Below are 22858 nucleotides of genomic sequence, written 5' to 3' on the forward strand. Positions count from 1 at the left end.
CTCCTTTGTCTCCCTTACTCTGCTATCTCCACCCCTGTCTGAGTCAGAGCGCTGCAAACTAAAAATGGCTGAGGCATTCTCCACTGAGACACTCAAGTTGAGAGAGAGAAAAATGGACAGAAAGCCCCCTTTCAGAGCCAGTCCACAACCTCCCAGTTTTATCTGGCAGCCAAAGATAACACCTGGTTTTCTAGGCTCCCTCTCCCAGGACAGAGGAGTCTTCTGGCTCTTAAAGGTCAGTCATCACTAAAAGCCTCTGTGTGCTTGTTAGTGGTTTGTAGCTTGCATTCAGCAGTTCACGTTTGTTAATTAAAACCCCAGTTGGATCTGGGCTGAACTCTATTTTCTTGCTCAGACAGTACTGCTTTCTACCACAGCGAGGTTTTGCCACTCAGCCTGCCATGGGGGTAGGGGCTCCTAGTGCAGTTCCACAGTTTTTACTTATAGATTTTATGTTGTGATCTCATGCATTCCTCCCAATCCAGGTTGGTGTACAATGTGTGGACAGTCATGGTTGTCCCCCAGCAGATATCCCAAATTATGTACTAGTTGTTCTTGGTTGTTTATTAGTTGTTCTAGGGGACTAACTAAATTCCACTCCTCTCTATTCCACCATCTTGCCCCCTCTCCCATTGTAGTGGTTTTTCACAACTTGCAACTTGAAAAAAGTTGATGCCTGGGGCTTGAAAGTGTTATTATATTTGGACGGTCAAGTATGTTTGCAAGATATATTTCTGGAGAAGGATAAGCATGGGGAATGGTAAAAATATGTGGGTCACAATAAAGACAGTTTTGTTTAGTGGTGTTTTAATAAGTGAAAACTATTTTGGATAGTTAAAATAAAATGCATTTATGACAGCCATGCTTGTAGTAATGTAATAATAAAGTAATAGTAAGCTGTACTAAGGTGACTGTTGTGGAAGGAGGTAGGAAGGGCCTGATCTCTTACATACAGGCAACTGCTGCATTGAGGTACAAGCACTGTATTTGAAGTCCAAAGCCATGTTAGTTTACCTGGTTTTGTCACTTACTAACTCTGGGATCTTGGAAAAAATTCCTTAACCCATTTGAATGTCAGTTACCTCATTCATAAAAATGGTACTCTTGTACCTTTCAGATATGTGTAATTTGGTAACAACTGTGAAAAGGATGTATAAAGGATGCTATACAAATATAAGATAAAATGATCACCATGCTATTTAGTGACTTACTAAATATTGGTTGACACTTCTTTAAACCTGAAGTAAAATAAAATGGCAGAAGTGTCAATCAAAGAAGGGGGAAGTTAGAATAGATGTGTGGATTTATAATTTTGGGTTTGTTAGGTTTCAGTAGACTACTACTGGAGATACCCTGTAGTTATATAGTGATTTGGCACCTGAGGCCTTCTTGATGAGCTTTTAGACATTTTGGTCTTGAATACATTTCTGTTGTTGAAGTCCAACTATGTGCCAGGCAGTTAGACACCAAATATAAAATGAGGGCTTATGTTGCAGTGGTAGAAGCAGAAAAACAAGTCACTATAGGTGGTTCATATGAAGGAAACTGAGAATGTTAGCATAGAGTTTCTAGCTGGGCTGAGTATGGGTTTGGGGTTTAGGTAGTTAGAGAAGATCTCTCTGAACATGACTTTTAAGCTGCCAACTGAAGGATGAGAAGGAGCCAGTTGTTTGAAAGTGGGAGAAGAACATTCTGGACAGAGACAACAGTGGACCACAACTGTCTTGTGTATCTTATTCACCATTTTAATCTAACATCTTGGAGTGAGCAGCAAGAAGTGAGATAGCTGTTATCATAATCATTCTTTTTCTTATTATATATAGAAAAGAAAGTGTTCATAATAAGTGGGTGGCATATTTTAGATGCTTAAAAATGTTCTTATTCTTCTCTTGTTATTAAAGCTTTCTATACTTTTTTGAAATAATTCTTAATGTGAAAAGAGTTGCATGGTATATCTCATTTTTGTTTCCTATTACTTAAACAAAGCCTAAAGAAAAGTTTTTCTTACTACTTTGTCATTTTATTCAATAATTTGCCCCATAATAAAAATCAAAAAAAATTTGGCCATGAAGCATTAGCTCTCATTTGTCATAGAAGATAATTAGGTTCCTCCGAGTCCTTGTTTACCTACATGAAGCAACTTCTAAGATGTTTGGTTTATACTCAGTGTGATGTACTCCAAAGTTCCTTATGCCAAGCATCTTATTTTACTGCTGCATTATAACAAATGTACTTATTAAAGAATTTGTTTAAATACATTATTTTTAAAAGTCCTCTTATTTTTGGGGGGAAATGCAAATTAGAGTTAGGTGTTTTGAAGTTAGTCTCTTGTTGGAATATAAATCAGTGTTTTGTATATGAATATGTTTGCTCTGGTCTTCCTTGCTCAGTTTACAGAATCAATGACCAAGTGACGATAAGGGTTAGATACAGACTAGAGACTGTATATGAGGTTCTCCATTTAAATGTTTTCATTTTTAGTACATGCTCTTATATTTAAGTTTAATTGCTTTTAAACTAGGAAATTCAGTTATTTTCTTAGAAAGTAATTATGAAATCTTTGTGCATTTCATTATTTTAACAGAGCATCTCTGAGAGTCTTCCACAGAAGTATGTTGCTCATTTATCTGAAGTCACAGATCAGAAAGGAAAAAATATATTAAATGGACAAATAGAAGGTAAAACTGCATTTTATAAAAATTCATTTGGCAGAATGTTTGACACATGGAGCACTGGTGTTTTCTAATTGAAATCACCTATTAAATACATAGTGTGGAAAAAGAGAAGTTAAATGGAGATAAGTTGTATGTGATTAAAGAAGATGCCAGCAACAGATTAAAAATTATGAGTGTTACCAAAGGAGTGAAATTAAGGACAGTCAGGAAATAAGGAAGAGGAATGGCATAAAGAGAAGAATGAATGAGAAAGGCAGAGAATATAGGGAGTAAAAAGAATCAGGTGTGCATAGTGGAATGTGGTCAAATAAAATGAATCTTTAGAAAAAGGAACAGACTGTTAGAAATGCAGGAAGAATAGGAAGTGAGATTCCTACACCAAGCTTGTCCAAGAAGTAGAGCACTAATTTCCTGCTGACTCTCTTCCCCATTGTTTGGAAGGCATTAATGAAGGAGGCTCCTCATCATACTGAGCTATGTTTTGTCTACCTTGGAGGAATTTAAGCAATATGGTCAGCTCTAATTGTATATATTATGTCATGTAAAGTGTTGCTACTTCATAGGGTGGATCACATAGACCAAAATAAGAGAATTGAAAGAAGAGAGCAGGTTTAGTTTTGGAGATATCAAGGACCCTAAAGCCTGATAAAAAGTTCATTAGAAACTTTATGAATTTTAATCCAGTCTCAGTTTTGGGGAAGTGTCAGGGAGGAATTTAATTTCCAAAAGGATAAGTGAAAATAAAGAAATGTGGAAGCAGACTCAGAATAGACCTGAGTGGCTCAGATTTTCATGAATCACCTGGGACCATGTTAAAAATGTTGATTCTGAGTCAGAAGGTCTGAGAGTCTGCCTTTCTAACAAGCTCCCAGGTGATGCCAATACTGCTGGTCTTGAGACTACACTTTGAACAGAAAGGGTGTAGACTTCCCTTTTAAAGAATCTAGAAGATGAGCCATGGTGTGTGTCCTAGTTTAAGACATAAAAGGTTCAAAGGCATGATTTTGCTTTTGTTTATAGGAGAGGGTAAGGAGCATGAAAGAAATAAATAGAAATTATAGATGGAAGTTACCACTGCTAAACAAAGAGAAAAGAAGTGGTGAGGATAATTCATAAAAAGAAGGCAGAAGAGGGGTACTTTAGAGCCCAGATCTAGAGATGACTTTTGAAGAGCAGGAGGGAAATCAGGGGAGGGAGGAAAAGAATTTAGCTAGGTAATTTTGCAGTTATTGAGGAAACTTGAGAAAACTCACTTGGCTTTAGTGTATTTCCCTATAAACCAAAGATTAGATCATTACTGCTCTGGAGAATACTGGAAGCAGGAGGGAGTGCTGGAATTGGGTAAACTGCAGTTACTCAGTTCTCTTCCTCTTCTCTGTCAGGCATTGAAAATGTGTTGCATGGTGTTAGTTTATCAAATGAGACTAATTTGAATAGAGAAACATGGGCTGTTTTTTTGGTAAGGCAGCTAATTCTTTGGTAAGATGGCTGTTTCATAAAAATCCTTTCAAGACTAGTGTGATATATCAAACCAAAGTAATTTTGGAAACAAAAAGTTCAGAGTTCATTCCCTGAATGATAAGATTTTTATTTTCCCTGACAATTTACTAAATTCACTACAAAAATCACTGCCCTGATTTTAAATATGAAAGGTTATTAATATCTATTTCTGTGGCAATTAAATTTATTTTTCCTTTTTGATAATCATATTTCAATGTTGAAAGTGTATTATGCATTATTTCTTAGATGTGTTTTATATACCTTCTTGCATGAGTGGATCAAGAAACTTTAAGATGGCTAAACTATAGGATACAAGAAATGTAGGCATACCAGTAGCCCACATGGGTATGGAAAGAAATGAATATTTTTATTAACTATTATTCTACAAGTGTATATCCAAGGTGATTAATTCAGATCACTTTATTTCTGTGATGAGAAATGAATTATGCATGCCACTCAACTGTCATCATGAGTGTTTACTTTCTAAATTACAGGGCCAATTAAAGAACATGAAATATTAAATACTTGTAGCATAATGGTATAAATAACCTTAATGCATTGCATTCAAGATATGCTGTTGCATTCTGCCATCAGTTTTGACACTTATCTTCTTAGGGTCATGATTTGCTCCTCTGATTAAGGGTCACTTTTCTTCCCATCAGTCAGCATGTTCACACTGACATAAGTGTACTTTTCTAGTTAAGTTAGTCAATTGATACATAATCTCACTTTTGAAATCTCAACTGCATGTTTTATTAAACCTTTATTCCTATTTTTTCTTTGGTATTTATAATAGATTCATATTTCTGTCATATTGTTGTCCTAACCAAAAAATCCACATATAAATTAAAGTAATCATTTTCAAAGCTAAGCATGAGGATTCAGCTTGATACTACCTCTGCATGAACCTGTGGCTTGGCTTTTATCATAATCACATTTCCTTGATTATATATGTTCCTTTTGCCTTTTAGATTCTCCTGAGAAATATCCTCATGTGAAGGTAACAACTTTCATATTTTTATCTTCAGTTATTAACTACAAATTGTGAAATATACTTTATTTATTAATCATCTTGTTTCAAAGCCCATGCAGCCTATCATTGAAATGAAAGATTCTGCCCCTAATAAAGCAGTGAGAATCAAGGATGTACAAACATCCGAATCAGGTAAATTTTACAATACAAATTTAACTCTGGAAAAAAAGTACAAGATTTTGGAAATGCCCACCATCTTCTTATGCCAAATTCTTTTTTGCAAATTTAATTGAAAGTTTTGATATAAATAATGCAGATATGTCATTGTTGGTACCCATGTTTGAAAGAAAGAGACTTATAAGCATAAGATAAAGAGATTTTTAAAACATAAGCTTTAATTCATATGTTTCTGAGTTTAGACACCCTAAAGTTCCCTGTTTGGAATCCCTATACTTAGGGAGCCATGGAGGTTAATAATGGAACACTAAGATTTTTGCAGTGTTTTCCTGTGTTTACCTAGGGTAAAGCTTCGCATGTCAATTGTGTTTAATTTTAATTATTTCATTTTAGTGCCTTTATACTGATGATCTTAAGCCAATCAGATATTCTGATTAGTGGGCTCTGTGTGTGTGTTGGGGGGAGGGGTCTGGTAAATACAAGCAAACACAGTCACACATTCCATTAACCATTAGACCTATGACATTATCACATGCCCTCTGGAAAACTCCACTGCTTACTTACAAGAGAATGAGAATGAAAATGGCAAATAACATCTTAATATTATTATAAAAAGAGTTTTGATCTCTTGGACCCTTTGAACCAATCTTGGAACTGTAGGGGTTCTCAGATCACAGTTTAAAACCAGTGTTTTAAACCAAGGTGTTCATGGTTATGAAATGATAAAGGGGCCTTTGGTGACAAAGTGGTCTTTAAAGTTTCACTTCTACATTTCTTTTTTCTTTCACTTGTCTTTAGAAATTCATATCTGACAATTGAGTTTAAAAAAAGGAAAAACATTTTCATTATACATTCATTTCCTATATCATGACACTCTGTACTCTGGATTTTGCATGGACTTAGACTTACCCTGTTTTTACATGGAAACAATTAGGTCATTTAAGGCTATCTTGTCTTATATAAATTTTTCATGTATATCCAAGGCTTAGAAAATGAATTCTGACAATATTGGTGCATTCACGAAAGACCATTTCATTGTATTAAAGTAGTTTTAAATTTAATGTAGTAAATTCATTAAACATTTTTTAAACTCATGTTTCTAGAACATACACACATGTAAATATTGTCATATATTTTTAAATTTAAAGTGTTTTGACATAAATTTTGTTGTTAATAACAAAAAATTCATATCCCTGAAGAATTGTAATTGTTAATAAACAAAGCTCTTATGGAAAAACAAAATATGTAATAGAGATTGCTGAGTGAATCAAAGTAATCCTAAGCAATAAAAATGTGGGAAAAAATGAGAGACAGTTAACGAAATTTATCTAAGTGAACGGCAGGTATGATCCATGTACAATACAGTCAGCCACAAAAAAGTAGTATGTTTATGTGAGAGAGGAGAACATAGGACTGCTTTTCTGAAGAGAGAATTTGTGCAAGTTAGTCAGGTTTGTATTATTATTTACATTCTGATAAATGAAAATTTTATTTTCAGATTTTTCAGATTGGGATTCTACTAGTTTGACCCTCAATAGTGAGCACTGCAAAACATCTGGGGATTTGAAAGTTGATGATAAATGTCTATTTGTATCACAATCGATCACCAAAAATCAGTCAGCATCCACAGAATTTGGACAGATGACCTTAATAGATAAAGAGAAGTTTAGTACTGGAACTGTATTTCTATTAGAGAATTATTCTCTCCATGACCCATGTGAATCACAGCTATCAGAAAAGAAAGAGAGCAAAGAAGGTAATAAAGAAGCATAGAGTATTCAACCCTAGAGTACCTCTGTATGACTTCTATAATATAGTTCTGACATTGAAAATTCATTTCATGGCAAAATTTCCTTTTGTGTTTCTCCTCTCATGCAACCTACAACCAAACAGAATACCTTTTAGCAAGGCATTTGCATTCTTCCTTTAACCAAAGCAACATATAATAACAAAGGGGAATTAGGAGAAGGAAAAATTTCATTCAGGTTAATATTTAGAATACACTTGAGAGTGCATAAAAGAATTATATTCGGAACTTTGGGAATAGAAGGAAAAATAAAAATAATTATCCAAAATTACTTCAACAAATGGTTCAGTAATGCATATGAAGAGACACTAGATGCCATCAGAGTCAAGAAATACCATCATAAAGAGTCATTCACAAATTCATCCAGCAACATAAATGAACACAACCAAAAACAAAATTGAAAAAATACAGTAGAAACATATAAAGGTACACTGTCCACTATTCTCTACTTCATGACAGTATTTTTTTTAACAATATGCTAAACTTCAACTACATTATTTCATGGCTTCCAAAGTTACATTACTTTTACACCTCTAGCAGAGTATACCTATTTCCTATATATCTGAAATGTTTATATCCTTTTATCTGAAATCCTATGCAGTTTATTCTGTCTCAAATTTTGTTCATCTTTTAAGACACAGACTGTTATGTGAAATCTTCCTGGATAATTATGAATATATCTTAAAGAAGTGAATATTCAGCTAAAGATTAACTTTAATTTATATTTTCAGTTGGTTAAATGTTATTTTGTTTATTATTATAAAGATTATATCTTTTATCTAACTGTTCTAAGTAGTTCATTTTAACTAAATGTATAGATTTGTCAGCAGAACTAGACTTAAAAATGAAATCAGAGGAAGAACAAGAGAGGCTTGGTGGAAGTGAAAACAACCAACCACAGGTATGTGAAAGTTTAAATTTCTGGTATAATTTTGTTTTGGTGCTTTAATAATGAATGTGGCCCAAATAAAATTACATTTGGACTAGACTGTTAAAAATTTATAGATTATAATTTATTATTTTAAAACATGTTAACCATTTATAAAACTTAAAATATTCCTAGAATCTTTAGTAACTTATAGCAAAACTTTATCTTTGGAAGAAAAAGAGAACCACACCTTCCAGAATGAGGCTTTTGATGTTAGAGTACAGATAATGACTCTCCAATTTCTTTCCCTTAGTGTCTTCCACATATTTTATTTTAGGGTAGACAATCAGTAAATATTATTAAAAATTTTTAAGCCACCCCTAATTAGTGGACATTAGAATTTATTAGATCTGGACAGGAGATAATCTATCTAGGTACATAATGCTATCATAGTATATAATTTGAATTAAAATTTAGGAATTTGCTTTTCTTCCTGATTGATGTTAATGGCCATGGTTCTTAATCATTTAAAGTTTACGTACTCTCCAGTTACTAATCTGTAAAAAACATCCTTAATTGCACTATAGGGACTCTGTCAGGCATGATCAGGTGAAATGTTTTTAAAGTGAGGAAACCTTTGTAATATTAAAAATTATCTCCTAATTCAATTCTGGTAAATTTAATATATAATGAATTAAGCTTAGTCCAAACAAACAGTGTCAAAATTGGGTTTGCTTCTTCATTTTTTTCTCATCTTTTAGGCTAAGCCAAGATATTTGTCACTTCTTAGTTACAATTCAGTTATTTGGGAATAGCTAAACATAGATTAAGAGTTAAACTTTAATTATTTTCTAATTTTTCTTTATCCATACTTGATTACTTAAGGATAAAGTTATTTTTAAAACATGCACCCCAACAGAAAAGACATTTGAGAATCAAACCAAGCAAAGTAATCTTCCACTTTTCCATCTGCAAAAAATGTCTCAAGAACCAGAAACGAATGAGGAAAATGATAGAAAGGATATATCTGTAGATTAAGGACTTCCTTTTATGCAAAAGTATGAGGAACTGTGGATCAAACAAGGCAAGGTAGAATGGAAAAGTAATTTAAAACTCATCACAAATGAGTTAAAGCAGAAGTTTGGTGAAATTTGTGAAAAGTTTAAAATTACTGCTTGTCCCGAGGAAGAGCCACTCCATGACAACTCTAAAGGAGCAAACTTAAAGGAACTATCCTCTAATTTGATAAATAATGTATTTGATGATGAGGAAAAAGATGCATTTGGAGTATCTGTCTCTGTTGTATTCCAGGCATTTCCTGAACAAAGAGAACCCAGTCTCAAAAATGTCTTTCCATCTCATTTATCCTCTGGGTCCCAGGAATATACTTGCCAGTCATCTTCTAAACTTGATTTAAATGATAATAAAAATTAGACTATGAAAATGATTATAAACCTGACACTGAACATATTTTTCACAAAAATAAGGAGAGTTTTTATAATGATGCAGAAAATAAAATTATAAGAAACCCAGATGTAGTTACAGTTGAAGTGAAAGAAGACCAAGAGTTTGATATGTGAAAGACAAAAAATACAAACCAAAATACCATGAATTGGAAATTAGACATTTGACATATATGTCAGTTTAACGATCCCCAAAGCCTTCTTTATTTGTGGCTTACCCGCTCCAGTGAAATGAAACATACAATTCAAACAAAAAAGCACAACCTTTTTGCTGTCACAGGCACTTATGAGAAAACAAAACCAATGCAAGATTTGTTCCAGAAGCCATTGCATGATAATTGCAATGCTAATAACTATAAAACCATGGAATCTGAATTAGAAAATGTGCATTCTTCTCCACCGTATAGTGACAGCACATTAAAATTATATCTAAATGAAGAATTACAGCAAGATATGCAAAAGTTTTAGAATGAGATAGGCATTTTGCAAGTAGAGTTCTGGGCTTTGGAAAAAGAGAAAATTCAACTTCAAAAAGAGATGGAAGTTCACTTGCTGCTACTCTTTGTTGTTTCTCCTTATCAATTATTTGATCCATTTTGATTTTCTACTTATGAAAAGCTCATGTATAAAATGGGGTTATCCAAATATGCAATTGTTTAGAAACATGGTTTCTGCGGTCTAGATAGGAGGAGTTCAGGGAAAGATTCTCATAATTTGTGTCCTTAGTCAATCTAAGTCTTCCAAGTGGCACATAAGCTGGAAAACTAATTTAGCCAGATACTATGTGACTTTCTGAACAAGGATAAGTATTGAAGAAAAGAGAAAGTAATAAGCTCTTAAGTTTTTTTTTATCTGTTGGCTTAAAGATGCATTTCCTTAGACAATAAAATAAGAAGCAGGGACAGAGAAGGGATACAAATACGTATCTAACCTTGAGAGTTGGAACAAATATTCCAGTTAAACTAGTCTATTTATTGTGCATTTGTTTGTGCCACTCTATGTGCTTTACTCCATCTCTTGGACTTTATAATTCCAACATGAACACTTTGAGATATTTTTCATAACAAATATATATGCTTCCACATATTTTTAATCACTACTTTCAAATGTTTGCATCAAATCTTTAAGTTGTTTAATAAAGTCTGGTAGAGTTTTTGACATGTATTTTATCATAAATGTAGCGTAAACTCAGCAAAAAACTTAGTACTTAAAATTAGAAAGCTGAGTTCTGAGGTACATTGAGTTTTAAAGCTAGACAAAAATCTAGATGTATTCTTCTTTAAAAGGAAAAGAAGTTGAGCCCTTCTTTAGGTGACATTAAATTAAATAACTTTGCCAAGGTCATACTTTTAATTTATCTGGTTAATGAGAATTTATCCATAATTTATATGATGAAATTACATGACTCAGCATTATAGAACTGTGTCATCTATTTTTGGTGACATAAAATGCTAGGTATTGATGCTTTAGGAGCTTTGGGTGAATCATTTAACCTTTCTGGGTTTTAGTCCTATTATCAATGGATAATGAGGATAAAGTTGATAAGTACTTATATGCCCTTTACCCATAAAGCTTTGTGGTTACTGAATTTAAAACTTGGGAACATTGCTTATTTTCTTGAATCCCACACTTAACAGTTCAGCAGCTTTGCTCTACCTCTTGTTTTGTGGGAAACTTTGCTTCACATATTTCAGTGAGCAACTTCACTTTTTTGATATCTCCAGGATCCAAATGAAGAGAATTGTAAAAGACAGTGGGAGAAAGGAAAGCTTAGGGTGGAAAGGGGAAAGCTCCTTTTCTCTTGCTGAAGGCTACAGTGTCATTTCCTCTAGATCTGGCTGTTCAATGGAAAGTCCAGGTGATAAAGGCAGAAAAGGACAAATTTCGTGAATTGGTCTTTTTATTTTTGTCTCTGTTAGTCAAATGGGTATAAAAATGTTGGTGATGGGTAGATGTAAATAACAGCACAGAATTAAGAAAAGCCTTTTTGAAATTTTGGGAAACTCTGTTTCTTTCACTTACACAGAAACGAAGAAGAGTTTCCAAAACTTCGATGACGTGTAATGAATAAAGTTAAAGTAGGTGACAAAATTTTATTGATTAACATCATGGCAATGAAACGAGCCAAATGATAAGATTAATGAAAACAAAATAGTTCTTTTTATTGAATGAAGTAATGACAGTATCCTAAGTGTCAAATTTTTGTTAAAGGTTGAAGAAGAAAGGAAGAAGCACAAAAGAAGTGAAATGGAAGTCTCAGAAAACTTGTTTGCTGCTGCTGCTGAGGATGATGAGGATGGATTCATTCAACAAAGAAAGAGTGAAAAAACTGATAGTCAGCAATTTCCTATTAAGGATAATGATTCTAATAGGTAAACCTAAATTTTTAACAGTTGGTATTATTGCTTTGCTATAAAACTAATTCTAATTTGGGCTAATAATCAAGATTAATAAATTTTGTAGTTTTACAAGGGATATTCAACTTTGGTAATCAGAAAAATGCAAATTAACACAGAAATGAGATACCATTTTTTTGCAATCATATGGAGAAATATTATATTAAAAAATAACCAAGGTTGGAAAATGTGAGGAAAAAGACATTCTCATACCCTGTTGGTAGATAAAATTGGTAAATTCTTTTTGAAGGGTAGTTTAATAGTATGTATCAGAAATCTCATCCCTTTAATCCTACAGCTTTGCTTCTGGGACTAGATCCTACAGAAAAACATGCACTTGTACAAACACACAAACACACACACATGTTAACTCTATTATATGTTTTGGAGTAATATATATGTGTTGTATATGTTAAGGATCTATAATATCCATTTATGTACCTTGGGGATATTTATATAAATATGTTATATATATATACATGCATTTAGGTGAAGGATAATTATTGTATCATATCAAAAAGCTGGATGTAGTGTAACAACCCATTAATAAGGAACTAAATTGTCATATCAATAAAATAATGTACTGCCCTTGAAACTTTTAGTCTTTTAAAAATGAGGTAGATCTACATTGTATTAATTTTTTTCCAGAATTAAAATATATTTAAGCATTTACTTTTGTGACATGTCTTGAGCAAACATTTGTTAGAATATTTGTAATATCTTTTCAGTTTCAAAAGGAAGCAGCACGCTACACTGGTCCTACCTTGAAACAACAAAATTGCTAGTTAGATTTTTGGTTTTTGTTTCCCATGCATTGGCACTCTAAGGTTGAACCCTCAAATTAATCTGAATATTGCCGAGGGATCACACATGACAACTCATTCCATCTTCCATACAACATTCAGTATATTGGGGAAAAATCCTAGTAGAGTCAATATTTAAATATGACTAATGATTTTGTGTATTTGACTTATATAAAATATCCTGTAATTAGATTATTTTCATCCAGCAGGAAATACTGCCCTTGAAACTTTTAGTCTTTCTGTGGTCTTATAAATATAAGCAAAATGATAACCAGGTTATACTATCATTATATATCTAGGACATTTTCAAGGGTGCCTTTTAGCACTATAATTTTATGAATTTTTCATTTAGTGCTCTGGTCTGGCATTTATTTTTAGCCATTTAGTTGCCAATGTACTCAAGAAAAAAACTTAAAAGTGTTGTAAAAGTACTATGTAAACATTATGTAAGGATTTCAAACTACAGGTAAATGAAAAGAAAATTAGATCATCTACCTTTGAAAGATGATCTTTGAAAGAACTGTCTGTACTTGCTGGCTCAATAATTTCCCTTCCATTCAGTTTTTTTTAAATTAGAGAATTTGTCAGTCTACAGAACAATCATGCATAAAATACAGGATTCCCATACACCACACCATTTTAACACCCCACATTGGTGTGGTACAATTGATGAAAGCACATTTTTATAATCACATTATTAACTATGGTCAGTGGTTTAACTTTGGGTTCATTGTTAGTGTTGTGCAGTTAGTGTTGTGCAGTTAGTGTGTTTTTTTAAATTTTACTCTATTACCATATATACAACCTGACATTTCCCTCCTTTAACTACATTTAGACAGACATATCAGTGCTGTCAATTATGTTCACAATGTCATGCTACCATCACCACCATCCATTACCAAAACATTTCCATCATTCCATATAGAAACCCTATGCATTTTAAATCTTAACTTCCCAATCCCTATCCCTTGCCCCCCCCCCCCCCCCAGTAACCTGTATTCTAGATTCTGGCTCTGAGTTTGCTTATTGTAATTGTTTCAAATCAATGAGACCAAACAATATTTGTCATTTGGTGTCTGGCTTATTTACTCAACATGATATCTTCAGCGTTCATCCATGTTGTCGCATGTGTCAGAACATCATTTCTTTTTATGGCTGAATAATATCCTATTGCATGTATATCTCACATTTTCTTTATCCATTCATTGGTTGATCCACACTTGGGTTGCTTCCATCTTTTGGCAATTGTGAATACTGTCGCTATGAACATTGATGGGCAAATATCTGTTTGAGTCCCTACTTGAAATTATTTTTGGATATATACTGAGTAGTGGGATTTCTGGGTCATATGGTAGTTTTATACTTAGGTTTTTGAAGAATTGCCCAAATGTCTTCCACAGTGGCTGCAACAATTTACATTGCCACCAGCAATGAATAAGTGTTCCTATTTACCCACATCCTCTCCAACCCTTGTTATTTTCTGTTTTTTTTTTGTATGTGTTGTTGTTTGTTTTAATCACAGTCATTCTGTTGGGTATGAAATGGTGTCTCATTGTGGTTTAGATTTGCATTTCCCTAATGGCTAATGATGTTGAGCTTCTTTTCATGTGCTTTTTTGCCATTTACATTTCCTCTTTGGAAAAATGTCTATACAAGTCTTTTGCCTATTTTTTAATTGGGTTGTTTGTGTTTTTGTTGTTAAGTTGAAGGATGGGTTCCTTTATATATTCTGGATATTAAACCTTGATAAGGTTTGTGGTTTCCAAATATTTCTCCCAGTGTGTAGGTTATTGTTTGACTTTCATGATAAAACCCTTTGAGGCATAAACATTTCTAATTTTGATGAGGTCCCATTTATGTTTTTCTTTCTTATACTTAGGTCTTTGATCCATTTTGAGTTGATTTTTGTATAAGGTGTAAGGTAAGGGTCCTCCACCATTCTTTTGCAAATGGAGATCCAGTTTTCCCAGCACCATTTGTTGAAGAGACTGTTTTTTCCCAATTGAGTGGTCTTTGCCTTCTTGTCAAAAATCAGTTGGCCATAAATATGAGGGTTGATTTCTGAACTCTCAGTTCGATTCTGTTGGTCTTTATGTCTATCCTTGTGCCCGTACCATGCTGTTGTGTTTTTTTCTCCCCCACCATATTTATGCTTCTTTTTCAAAATTGTTTTGGCTATTCTAGCTCCTTTGCCTTTCCATATAAACTTTAGAATCAGTTTGACATTGCAACTTTAAAAAATTCTGCTGAGATTTTGATTGAAATCATGTTGAATATGTAGATTAATTTGGGGCAAATTGACATCTTTACTATGTTGTGTCTTCCAGTCAGTAACATGCTGTTTTGATTATTGTGACTTTGTAATAATTTATTTTTTAATTTTTATTTTGAAATAAATTAAAACTTACAGGAACAGTTGCAAAAACAATACAAGCCCCATACACAGAACTCCATAATACCCTGATCCCCCTCCCCCGATACCCCGATCCACCAACTGTAACGTCCTGTCACAGCACCATTCCTTTCCCTCCCTCTCTCCCTCCCTCCCTCCCGATCTGTCATCCATCATCTATTGCTCTGTCCTCTGAACATATGAGAGCAAGCTGCACACATCTTTGAACAAACAATATAATTCACATATACATTTCCCATGAACAAGAACATTCTTTTATGCAATCCCATTAAGCACAGGTAAGAAGTTCAAGAAATTCAACATTGATACAAAGCTTACATTTTATATTTCCTTGTTTTTTCTTATGTCCCATCTGTGTCCCTATGAGCCTCCTCTCCTCCATCCTCAGATCCCATCCAGGATCATCCTTGGCATTTAATTGTCATCTATTTAGACAGTCTTTTATTTTCAATTGTGGAAACATATATACAGCCTAAATCTTCCCATTCCACCCCCTCCCTAGCTTTCCATTAGTGGGATTAATCATGTTTAGAATGTTTCAATACTATTGCCTTCCCACCATCTATTACTAGGAATTTCCCTTTACCCCAAACAGAAACCCTACACTCATATCTTAACTCCGCATTGCTCCTTGCCCCACTTCTCATAACCCCTACTCTACTATTCATCTCTATGGTCATATTCTCTGATACTTTCTTTGTGTTTACCACGGGGCTTAAATTTAACCTCTTAAATCTACAACAATCTTGTTTTTCTTTGATACCAACTTAACTTCAATAGGACACATAAACTATGTTCCTGTACTCCACCATTCCCCCCACCTTTATGTAGTTCTTGTCAGAAATTACATATTTTACATTGAGTCCAAAACCACTGATTTATCATTACAGATTATGTATTTTAGATCCTGTAGGAAGTAAACAGTGGAGTTACAAATCAAAAATATGGTAGTATTGCTATTTACATTTGCCATGTGATCTTTACTGGAAATCTTTATTTCTTCATGTAGTTTCAGTCAATTGTTTAGTGTCCCTTCCTTTCAGCCTGCTCAACTCCCTTTAGCATTTCTTATAGGACTGATCTGGTGATGAAGTCCCTCAGCTTTTGATTATCTGGGAATGTTTTCATCTCCCCCTCATTTTCACCCTCCAGGTGTTCTCCAAGTCTCTGATGGCTATTGACTTCTATTTGTATTCCACTGTGGTCAGAGAATGTGCTTTGAACAAATTCAATTTTTTTTTTTAATTTATTGAGGCTTCTTTTTTGTCCCAGCATACAGTCCATTCTGGAGAAAGATCCATGATCACTAGAGAAGAATGTGTGTCCCAGTGATGTGGGATGTAATGTTCTATATATGTCTGTTAAAATTCCCTATATCTGTCTCTCCTTTCTTTGTTTCTCTGTCAGTAGGGCTCCCTTTAGTATCTCAAGTAGGGCAGGTCTCTTGTTAGCAAATTCTCTCAGCATTTGTTTGTCTACAAAAAATTTAAGCTCTCCCTCAAATTTGAAGGAGAGCTTTGCTGGATAAAGTATTCTTGGTTGAAAATTTTTCTCTTTCAGAATTTTAAATATGTCATGCCACTGCCTTCTCACCTCCATGGTGGCTGCTGATTAGTCACTACTTAGTCTTATGTTGTTTCCTTTGTATGTGGTGAATTGCTTTTCTCTTGCTGCTTTCAGAACTTGTTCCTTCTCTTCAGTATTTGACAGTTTGATCAGAACATGTCTTGGAGTGGGTTTATTTGGATTTATTCTATTTGGAGTTCACTGGGCATTTATGCTTTGTGTATTTATATTGTGTAGAAGGTTTGGGAAGTTTTCCCCAACAACTTCTTTGAATACTCTTTCTAGACCTTTACCTTTCTCTTCCCCTTCTGGGACACCAATGAGTCTTAAATTTGGATGTTTTATTTTATCTATCATATCCCTGAGATCCATTTTGATTTTTTCAACTTTTTTCCCCATTCTTTCTTTTATTCTTTCATTTTCCATTCTGTGTTCCTCGAGGAGGCTGAGTTGTTGTTCAACTTCCTCTAATCTTGTATTATGAGTATCCAGAGTCTTTTTAATTTGGCCAACAGTTACTTTTATTTCCATAAGATCATCTATTTTTTTACTGACTCTTACATTTCTTCTTTATGCTCTTCTAGGGTCTTCTTTATGTCCTTTATATCCTGTGCCATCGTCTCATTGTCTGTCTTTAGTTCCTTGATTACTTGAGCCAAGTACTGTGTCTCTTCTGATCCTTTGATTTGGGTGTTTGGGTTTGGGTTCTCCATATCGTCTGGTTTTATCATATGCTTTAAGATTTTCTGTTGTTTTGGCCTCTTGGCATTTGCTTTACTTGATCTCTAATTTGTCAGAACTAAAGCTTGGTGGCATACACTGTCTGTAACTAACCAGCAGATGGCATCCGTGAGTCACCTATTCCCCTCAAGTCAGTTCTCCCTAACTTTGTCTTTGTGGTATGTGGGGGTCTGATTCTTGTGGGATCCAATTAGTGCACCAAGTTTGGGTGTGTTGCTGGTGCTGTCCGCCCTGAATGTGGGGCATGTGTCTGGGTGGTTAGGCAGGCAGGGCAGCTTTAATAATCAAACCTCCCAGGTGTTCCTGGAGAATTAAGGCTGTTGCAGGAGCCTAAGCCTTCATTTCAGTCTTGCCACCGATTGTCTCTGCCGCTGACCCACAAGTCCTTGGTATTGCCATAGGGTCCCTGGGATTTCTGAGTGGGTCTCCCTTCTCAGCAGTGCTCTACCAGGAACTTCGTTTCAGAAAGTAGTCTCCTGGTGGAACCGGAAGCACCGGTGTTGTGCGGCTCAGCTGGTTCAGCTCCTGCGTTGTTTCTGTGCCCAGATGGCTGCGTAGGTTCTGCTTTTGCTGCGGGTGCCATGGGGGAAGCGGAGAAGTTTCACTACATCTACAGTTGTGACCTGGACGTCAACGTGCAGCTCAAGATAGGAAGTTTGGAAGGGAAGAGAGAACAAAAGAGTTATAAAGCTGTCCTAGAAGACCCAATGCTGAAGTTTTCAGGACTATATCAAGACACCTGTTCTGACCTTTATGTTACTTGCCAAGCTTTTGCAGAAGGGAAGCCTCTGGCTTTGCCAGTGAGAACATCCTACAAGGCATTTAGTACAAGATGGAACTGGAATGAATGGCTCAAGTTGCCCGTGAAGTACCCTGACCTGCCCAGGAATGCCCAGGTGGCCCTGACCATATGGGATGTGTTTGGACCAGGAAAAGCAGTGCCTGTGGGAGGAACAACAGTGTCACTCTTTGGAAAATATGGCACCGCCCGGACATCGCGCCCGTCGCCGGCACCATGAAGATATGGACTTCAGAGCACGTCTTTGACCACCCATGGTGTGGTTGGAGTTGATGTATTGGACAGACATATAGATCCCTCTGGAAAGTTGCACAGCCACAGACTTCTCAGCACAGAGTGGGGACTGCCTTCCATTGTGAAATCTATTATTGGTGCAGCAAGAACCAAAACATATGTTCAGGAACATTCGGTAGTTGATCCTGTAGAGAGAACAATGGAACTTAAATCTACTAATATTTCATTTACAAATATGGTTTCAGTAGATGAGAGACTTATATACAAACCACATTCTCAAGACCCGGAAAAAACTGTTTTGACTCAAGAAGCCATAATCACTGTGAAAGGAGTCAGCCTCAGCAGTTACCTGGAAGGGCTGATGGCAAGTACAATTTCTTCAAATGCTAATAAAGGCCGAGAAGCAATGGAATGGGTAATACATAAATTAAATGCCGAGATTGAAGAATTGACGGCTTCAGCAAGAGGAAGCATAAGGACACCGATGGCGGCAGCAGCATTTGTAGAGAAATGACAGTGAAAATCGGTGTATAACATCAGATCCCCTGGGTCTTTCCAAGCTGGCTATATTTATTTGTTATTTAAAAAAAAAAAAACAACTATATTTTAGGTGGACTTTTTTGTAATAAGCTGGAGAACAAGTATGTGGTTTTTGTTGAAAACAAAGAGATGCAGGGCTTCTAAGTAAAAGAGACCAGAAGAAATTTGTGTTATTTGAAATGACCATCCAATTGTAAGGATTCCAGTATTTATGTTAAAATTTTACAATTTTTGAAAAAGTACTTCGAAATTGGTATTGGCATAGTGATGAATCTCCTTAAGGTAGAATTTTGAAGCTTTTCATGCATTGGAACTCTACCTGGCTTTGGACCAACCCCAGAGCAAAGCAGAGCCACCTTTTCATATACAACCGTGATTGCCTTACTGCATTAAACTTCAACAGTTGTTTAACTGTTGAGAACTCACTTTAAAAGGAGAAATTGTAACTTCCAAAAGCATGTTAATTTGTTAAAAAAAAAAAAAAAAAAAAAAAAACTTGCTCTGCTCTAAACCACCATTAAAAACCACAGTATTTTGATTTGGTACGTAAGTGATATTTTTGGAATGAAAATTATCACTAAAGTAATATATGACTCCAGCAAAAATACGATTTTATTGTATTAAAAGAGTACTGTATTGATTTGCCAAATTTTTGTAACTTAGTAAAGATATTACCTTCCTTGGATTTGTACTTCTAAAAGTCTTTATGATTTAGTATGCTGTACTATGGGCTGGTTAACTGAAAAAATAAAGTCATTACCTGAATTTTGCAGCATTAAACATTAAACAGAAGAACAGCTGTTCACATCTTTTAGCATTTAACATTTGCCTAACATAAATTGCCATGTGTCAAAATCATGGTTCTGTAATTGCTAAAGCATGATATGTCAGGTTATTTGATTATAATTACTTTTTGAAGTAATTGTGACCACAAAACATCTTTTTTACATGAAGAGCTGTACGTCATTTGAAATTACTCAAATGATGTCTTGATCTGAAGTATAAATCCCCGGTACTTAATGTTTTTAATAATATGGTGCCACTGCAGGGCATGGGGGGGTGGTGGGTAAGGAAAAAAAAAAAAAAAAGGATTGACCTAAACTAATCACTGAGTGAATTTCACTGCAGCTTTTGTTTATGGGAAATCCTTATTTGGGATGCCAGTGGGCAGCTGCAACTGAAAAACAATCTAGTAAATGTATTTTGTTTTATATTTTGTATCAGGTAATTATTAACCACTAAATGATATCTTTAATACTTATTTGTTACATACCAAGTATTTTTATTAAAAGTGATTAGCTCTAGCCTTTATTTTCCAGTGCTTTACATTACAAGTGATAAACATCCAGTCAGGTTTCCTATAAAAGAGACAAGTTAATGTATGTACATAAACCACAGAAATAGTATATCAAACTATTTTTTAAATTAGTGTTTTTTCTACTTAAAATATTATTTGGCTTAAGACTTTCTTAGGACATTTGTAAAAGCACATTAAATCCAGTAATTTTCTGATTATTTTTTGTAACTAGAGATGAGTCTCCTGGTTTCACCAAATGCATGGGCCCTGTGGATTTAGCAGACCTTGTCTGGCTGGTGCATCTCTGGAACTGGTGTTCTGGGTCACTTTCTGGTTTTATGCAGTATTATTCATGGAGGTGTTTTTTTTGCCCTGTCTCACCATCTTAGGTTCTCCTTCTGTAATAATTTTTAAGATCGGGAAGTGTGACTCCTCCAACTACATTATTCTTTTTCAATTTGGATTTGGTTATTTGGGCCCATTACCATTCCATATAAATTTTGGTGATTGACTTTTCCATTTCCACGAAAAGGTCGTTAGAATTTTGTTTGGGATTGTGTTGAATTGGTAAATCGCTTTGGGTTGAATTGACATCTTAACTATTTTTAGTCTTTTAATCCATGCACCAGAATGTCCTTCAATTTATTTAGGTCTTGGATTTCTGTTAGCAATGCTTTTGAGTTTTCTGTGTACAATCCTTTATATCCTTGGTTAAATTTATTCCTAGGTATTTGATTTTTTTTAGTTGCTATTGTAAATGTAGATTTTTTCATGATTTCTTCTTCCAGTTGTTCATTGCTTGTGTATAGAAACACTACTGAACTTTGAGTGTTGCTCTTGTACCCCACCACTTTGCTACATTCATTCATTAGCTCTTTAGTTGCTTTGTTGTAGATTTTTCAGGATTTTCTGTATTCTATTCACTCTTGAACTCACTCCAGTAACATTTTCACTCTCACCACTCCATCAGAATTTTCTTATGGTCACCACTGATTTCCAGTGTACTAAAAATCTATACATAATTTCTTAGACCTAATTTTACTTGGTCTATCAGCAATATTTGACTCATCAGAAAACTCTTTCCTCCTAGAAAACAATTTCTTCACTTGGCTTCCATGATATCTCTTACTCACCTGGTTTTCCTCCCTTCCTTTCTGGTCACTCCATCTTGGTCTGTTTTGCTGCTTCCTCCTCATCCCTCAGTTTTTGCACATTACTGTGTTGCAGGGCTTAGTCCTATAGCTTCTTCCTCATGACTTAATTACTAACTTGTATATGCTAATGATTCTCAAATTTACATGTCTAGGCCAGATTGCTGTGCCTTAACTCCAGATCTGTCAAACTGCCTACTTGACATCTCTCTTTGGATCATTATTGAATATTTCAAACTTAGCATGTTTAAAACTGAGCTACTGATATTTCCCCTCATCCTTCCACCTTGTGTAGTCTTTCTTACCACAGTAATGGCAATTCCATCCCTTCAGTTGCTCTGCCCAAATTCTTGGCGTCATCCTTGACTCCAGTCTTTTTTCTTGGTAAATCCAGCTTTTTATATTAGGATTAGACTAGGCTAAAAGTGGAAAAAGGTTAACAAATTATTTTCAAACAAAATCAGATTGTTGTTATGTTGAACTGTATGTAATGGCATATGGATATTTTAAAAATAAGACCCCCCTCCAAGAAACTTCCCTGATTTCTTCTTTCATGTTATATGTGCCTCATGCTATTTTATAAACTTCCTTTTAATTAAGCATTTTATTATATTTAAAAACAAAACCAAAAATTAGCACAAATCTTAGACATCTTCCATGTCTAAGAGTCCTTTTGGGCAGTGAGCTCCAATCCCTTACTGCAAGATGCAAGGTTCTTTACAATTCCTTTCCTGACTCATCTCTCACTATTTGCTTCCACATGTTTTACACTTTTCCTTTCAAGTTCCTAGGAAACACCATAGACACTGTGTGCTTAATCTTTGAGCTCACTTTCTAGTCTCTAAGTAGAATGGCTTCTCTCACTTCTGTGTGAGAAGTGAGCTCCTCTGTTATATTTTACTTCTGTAAAGCCTTCCTTGTACTCAGAGATAACTTTTTATAATATCAACTTTTACACCTCACATGGCATCATAATTGTATATTTACCTGTGTTTGAAGCAGGGAATGTGCATTTCCTAGTATATAGTTGGTACTTCATAACTGTTCTTTGAATTAATGAATAGATGAAGATGGGGAAGAATTGGAATTTTACAAAAATTGTTTTTTTATTCTTTGTCAGTAGAATTATTAGAAAATGTTGGCTTTTTTTGTGGATTTTTTAAAGTAGCAGTCCTGCCTTGCATATGAAGGAAATAAAGAGAAATGAAAATGAAAAATGGACCTCAAAGGAACCTGTGATTACACCAAGGTTTGAGAAGACAGATTCACTGACTGGCATTCTACTGCAAGTGAATAATGACAGCAGTTTAAGTGAAATAGATCAGGAGGAAGAAAGGTAACATAAAGTTTTTATTTCCCTTTGAGGGAGTGTCAGCAGTGATAAAACAGGAGAATGTAATGTACAGACCAAGGTGAGAGAATACTCAGCTGTATCAAATACTGCCGGAAGGTGGA

The 22858-nt window shown here is 34.7% G+C and overlaps 2 protein-coding genes across 4 annotated transcripts in view; both read left to right on the forward strand.

Moving 5' to 3' along the window:
• Positions 1-22858, forward strand: part of LOC119524462 (ankyrin repeat domain-containing protein 26-like) — a 224687-nt gene that overhangs the window by 89519 nt on the left and 112310 nt on the right. For 2 of the 3 annotated variants that reach the window (XM_037823152.1, XM_037823151.1), the window contains 7 exons: positions 2585-2678; positions 5147-5175; positions 5259-5340; positions 6824-7081; positions 7951-8033; positions 11675-11835; positions 22569-22739. In XM_037823152.1, the coding sequence (XP_037679080.1) occupies positions 2585-2678; positions 5147-5175; positions 5259-5340; positions 6824-7081; positions 7951-8033; positions 11675-11835; positions 22569-22739 (878 nt within the window). The remainder of the gene's footprint in view (positions 1-2584; positions 2679-5146; positions 5176-5258; positions 5341-6823; positions 7082-7950; positions 8034-11674; positions 11836-22568; positions 22740-22858) is intronic. The other variant, XM_037823153.1, reaches the window with a different exon arrangement.
• LOC119524473 (PRELI domain containing protein 3B-like) lies at positions 17964-19640 on the forward strand. The gene is made up of 2 exons (XM_037823181.1): positions 17964-18301; positions 18404-19640. Exons 1-2 carry the CDS (start codon positions 17964-17966, stop codon positions 18927-18929), a joined length of 864 nt encoding a protein of 287 aa, XP_037679109.1. The 3' UTR covers positions 18930-19640.

The sequence above is a fragment of the Choloepus didactylus genome, assembly GCF_015220235.1.
Source record: "Choloepus didactylus isolate mChoDid1 chromosome 11 unlocalized genomic scaffold, mChoDid1.pri SUPER_11_unloc1, whole genome shotgun sequence".
Taxonomy (NCBI): domain Eukaryota; kingdom Metazoa; phylum Chordata; class Mammalia; order Pilosa; family Megalonychidae; genus Choloepus; species Choloepus didactylus.

Excerpts from the sequence above, each read along its gene's own strand:
- LOC119524473 (XM_037823181.1), top strand. The coding sequence starts at position 17,964 with ATGGGGGAAGCGGAGAAGTTTCACTACATCTACAGTTGTGACCTGGAC. Across the intron at positions 18,302-18,403 it reads GCCCTGACCATATGGGATGT|ATATGGACTTCAGAGCACGT; the intron begins GTTTGGACCAGG and ends GGCACCATGAAG.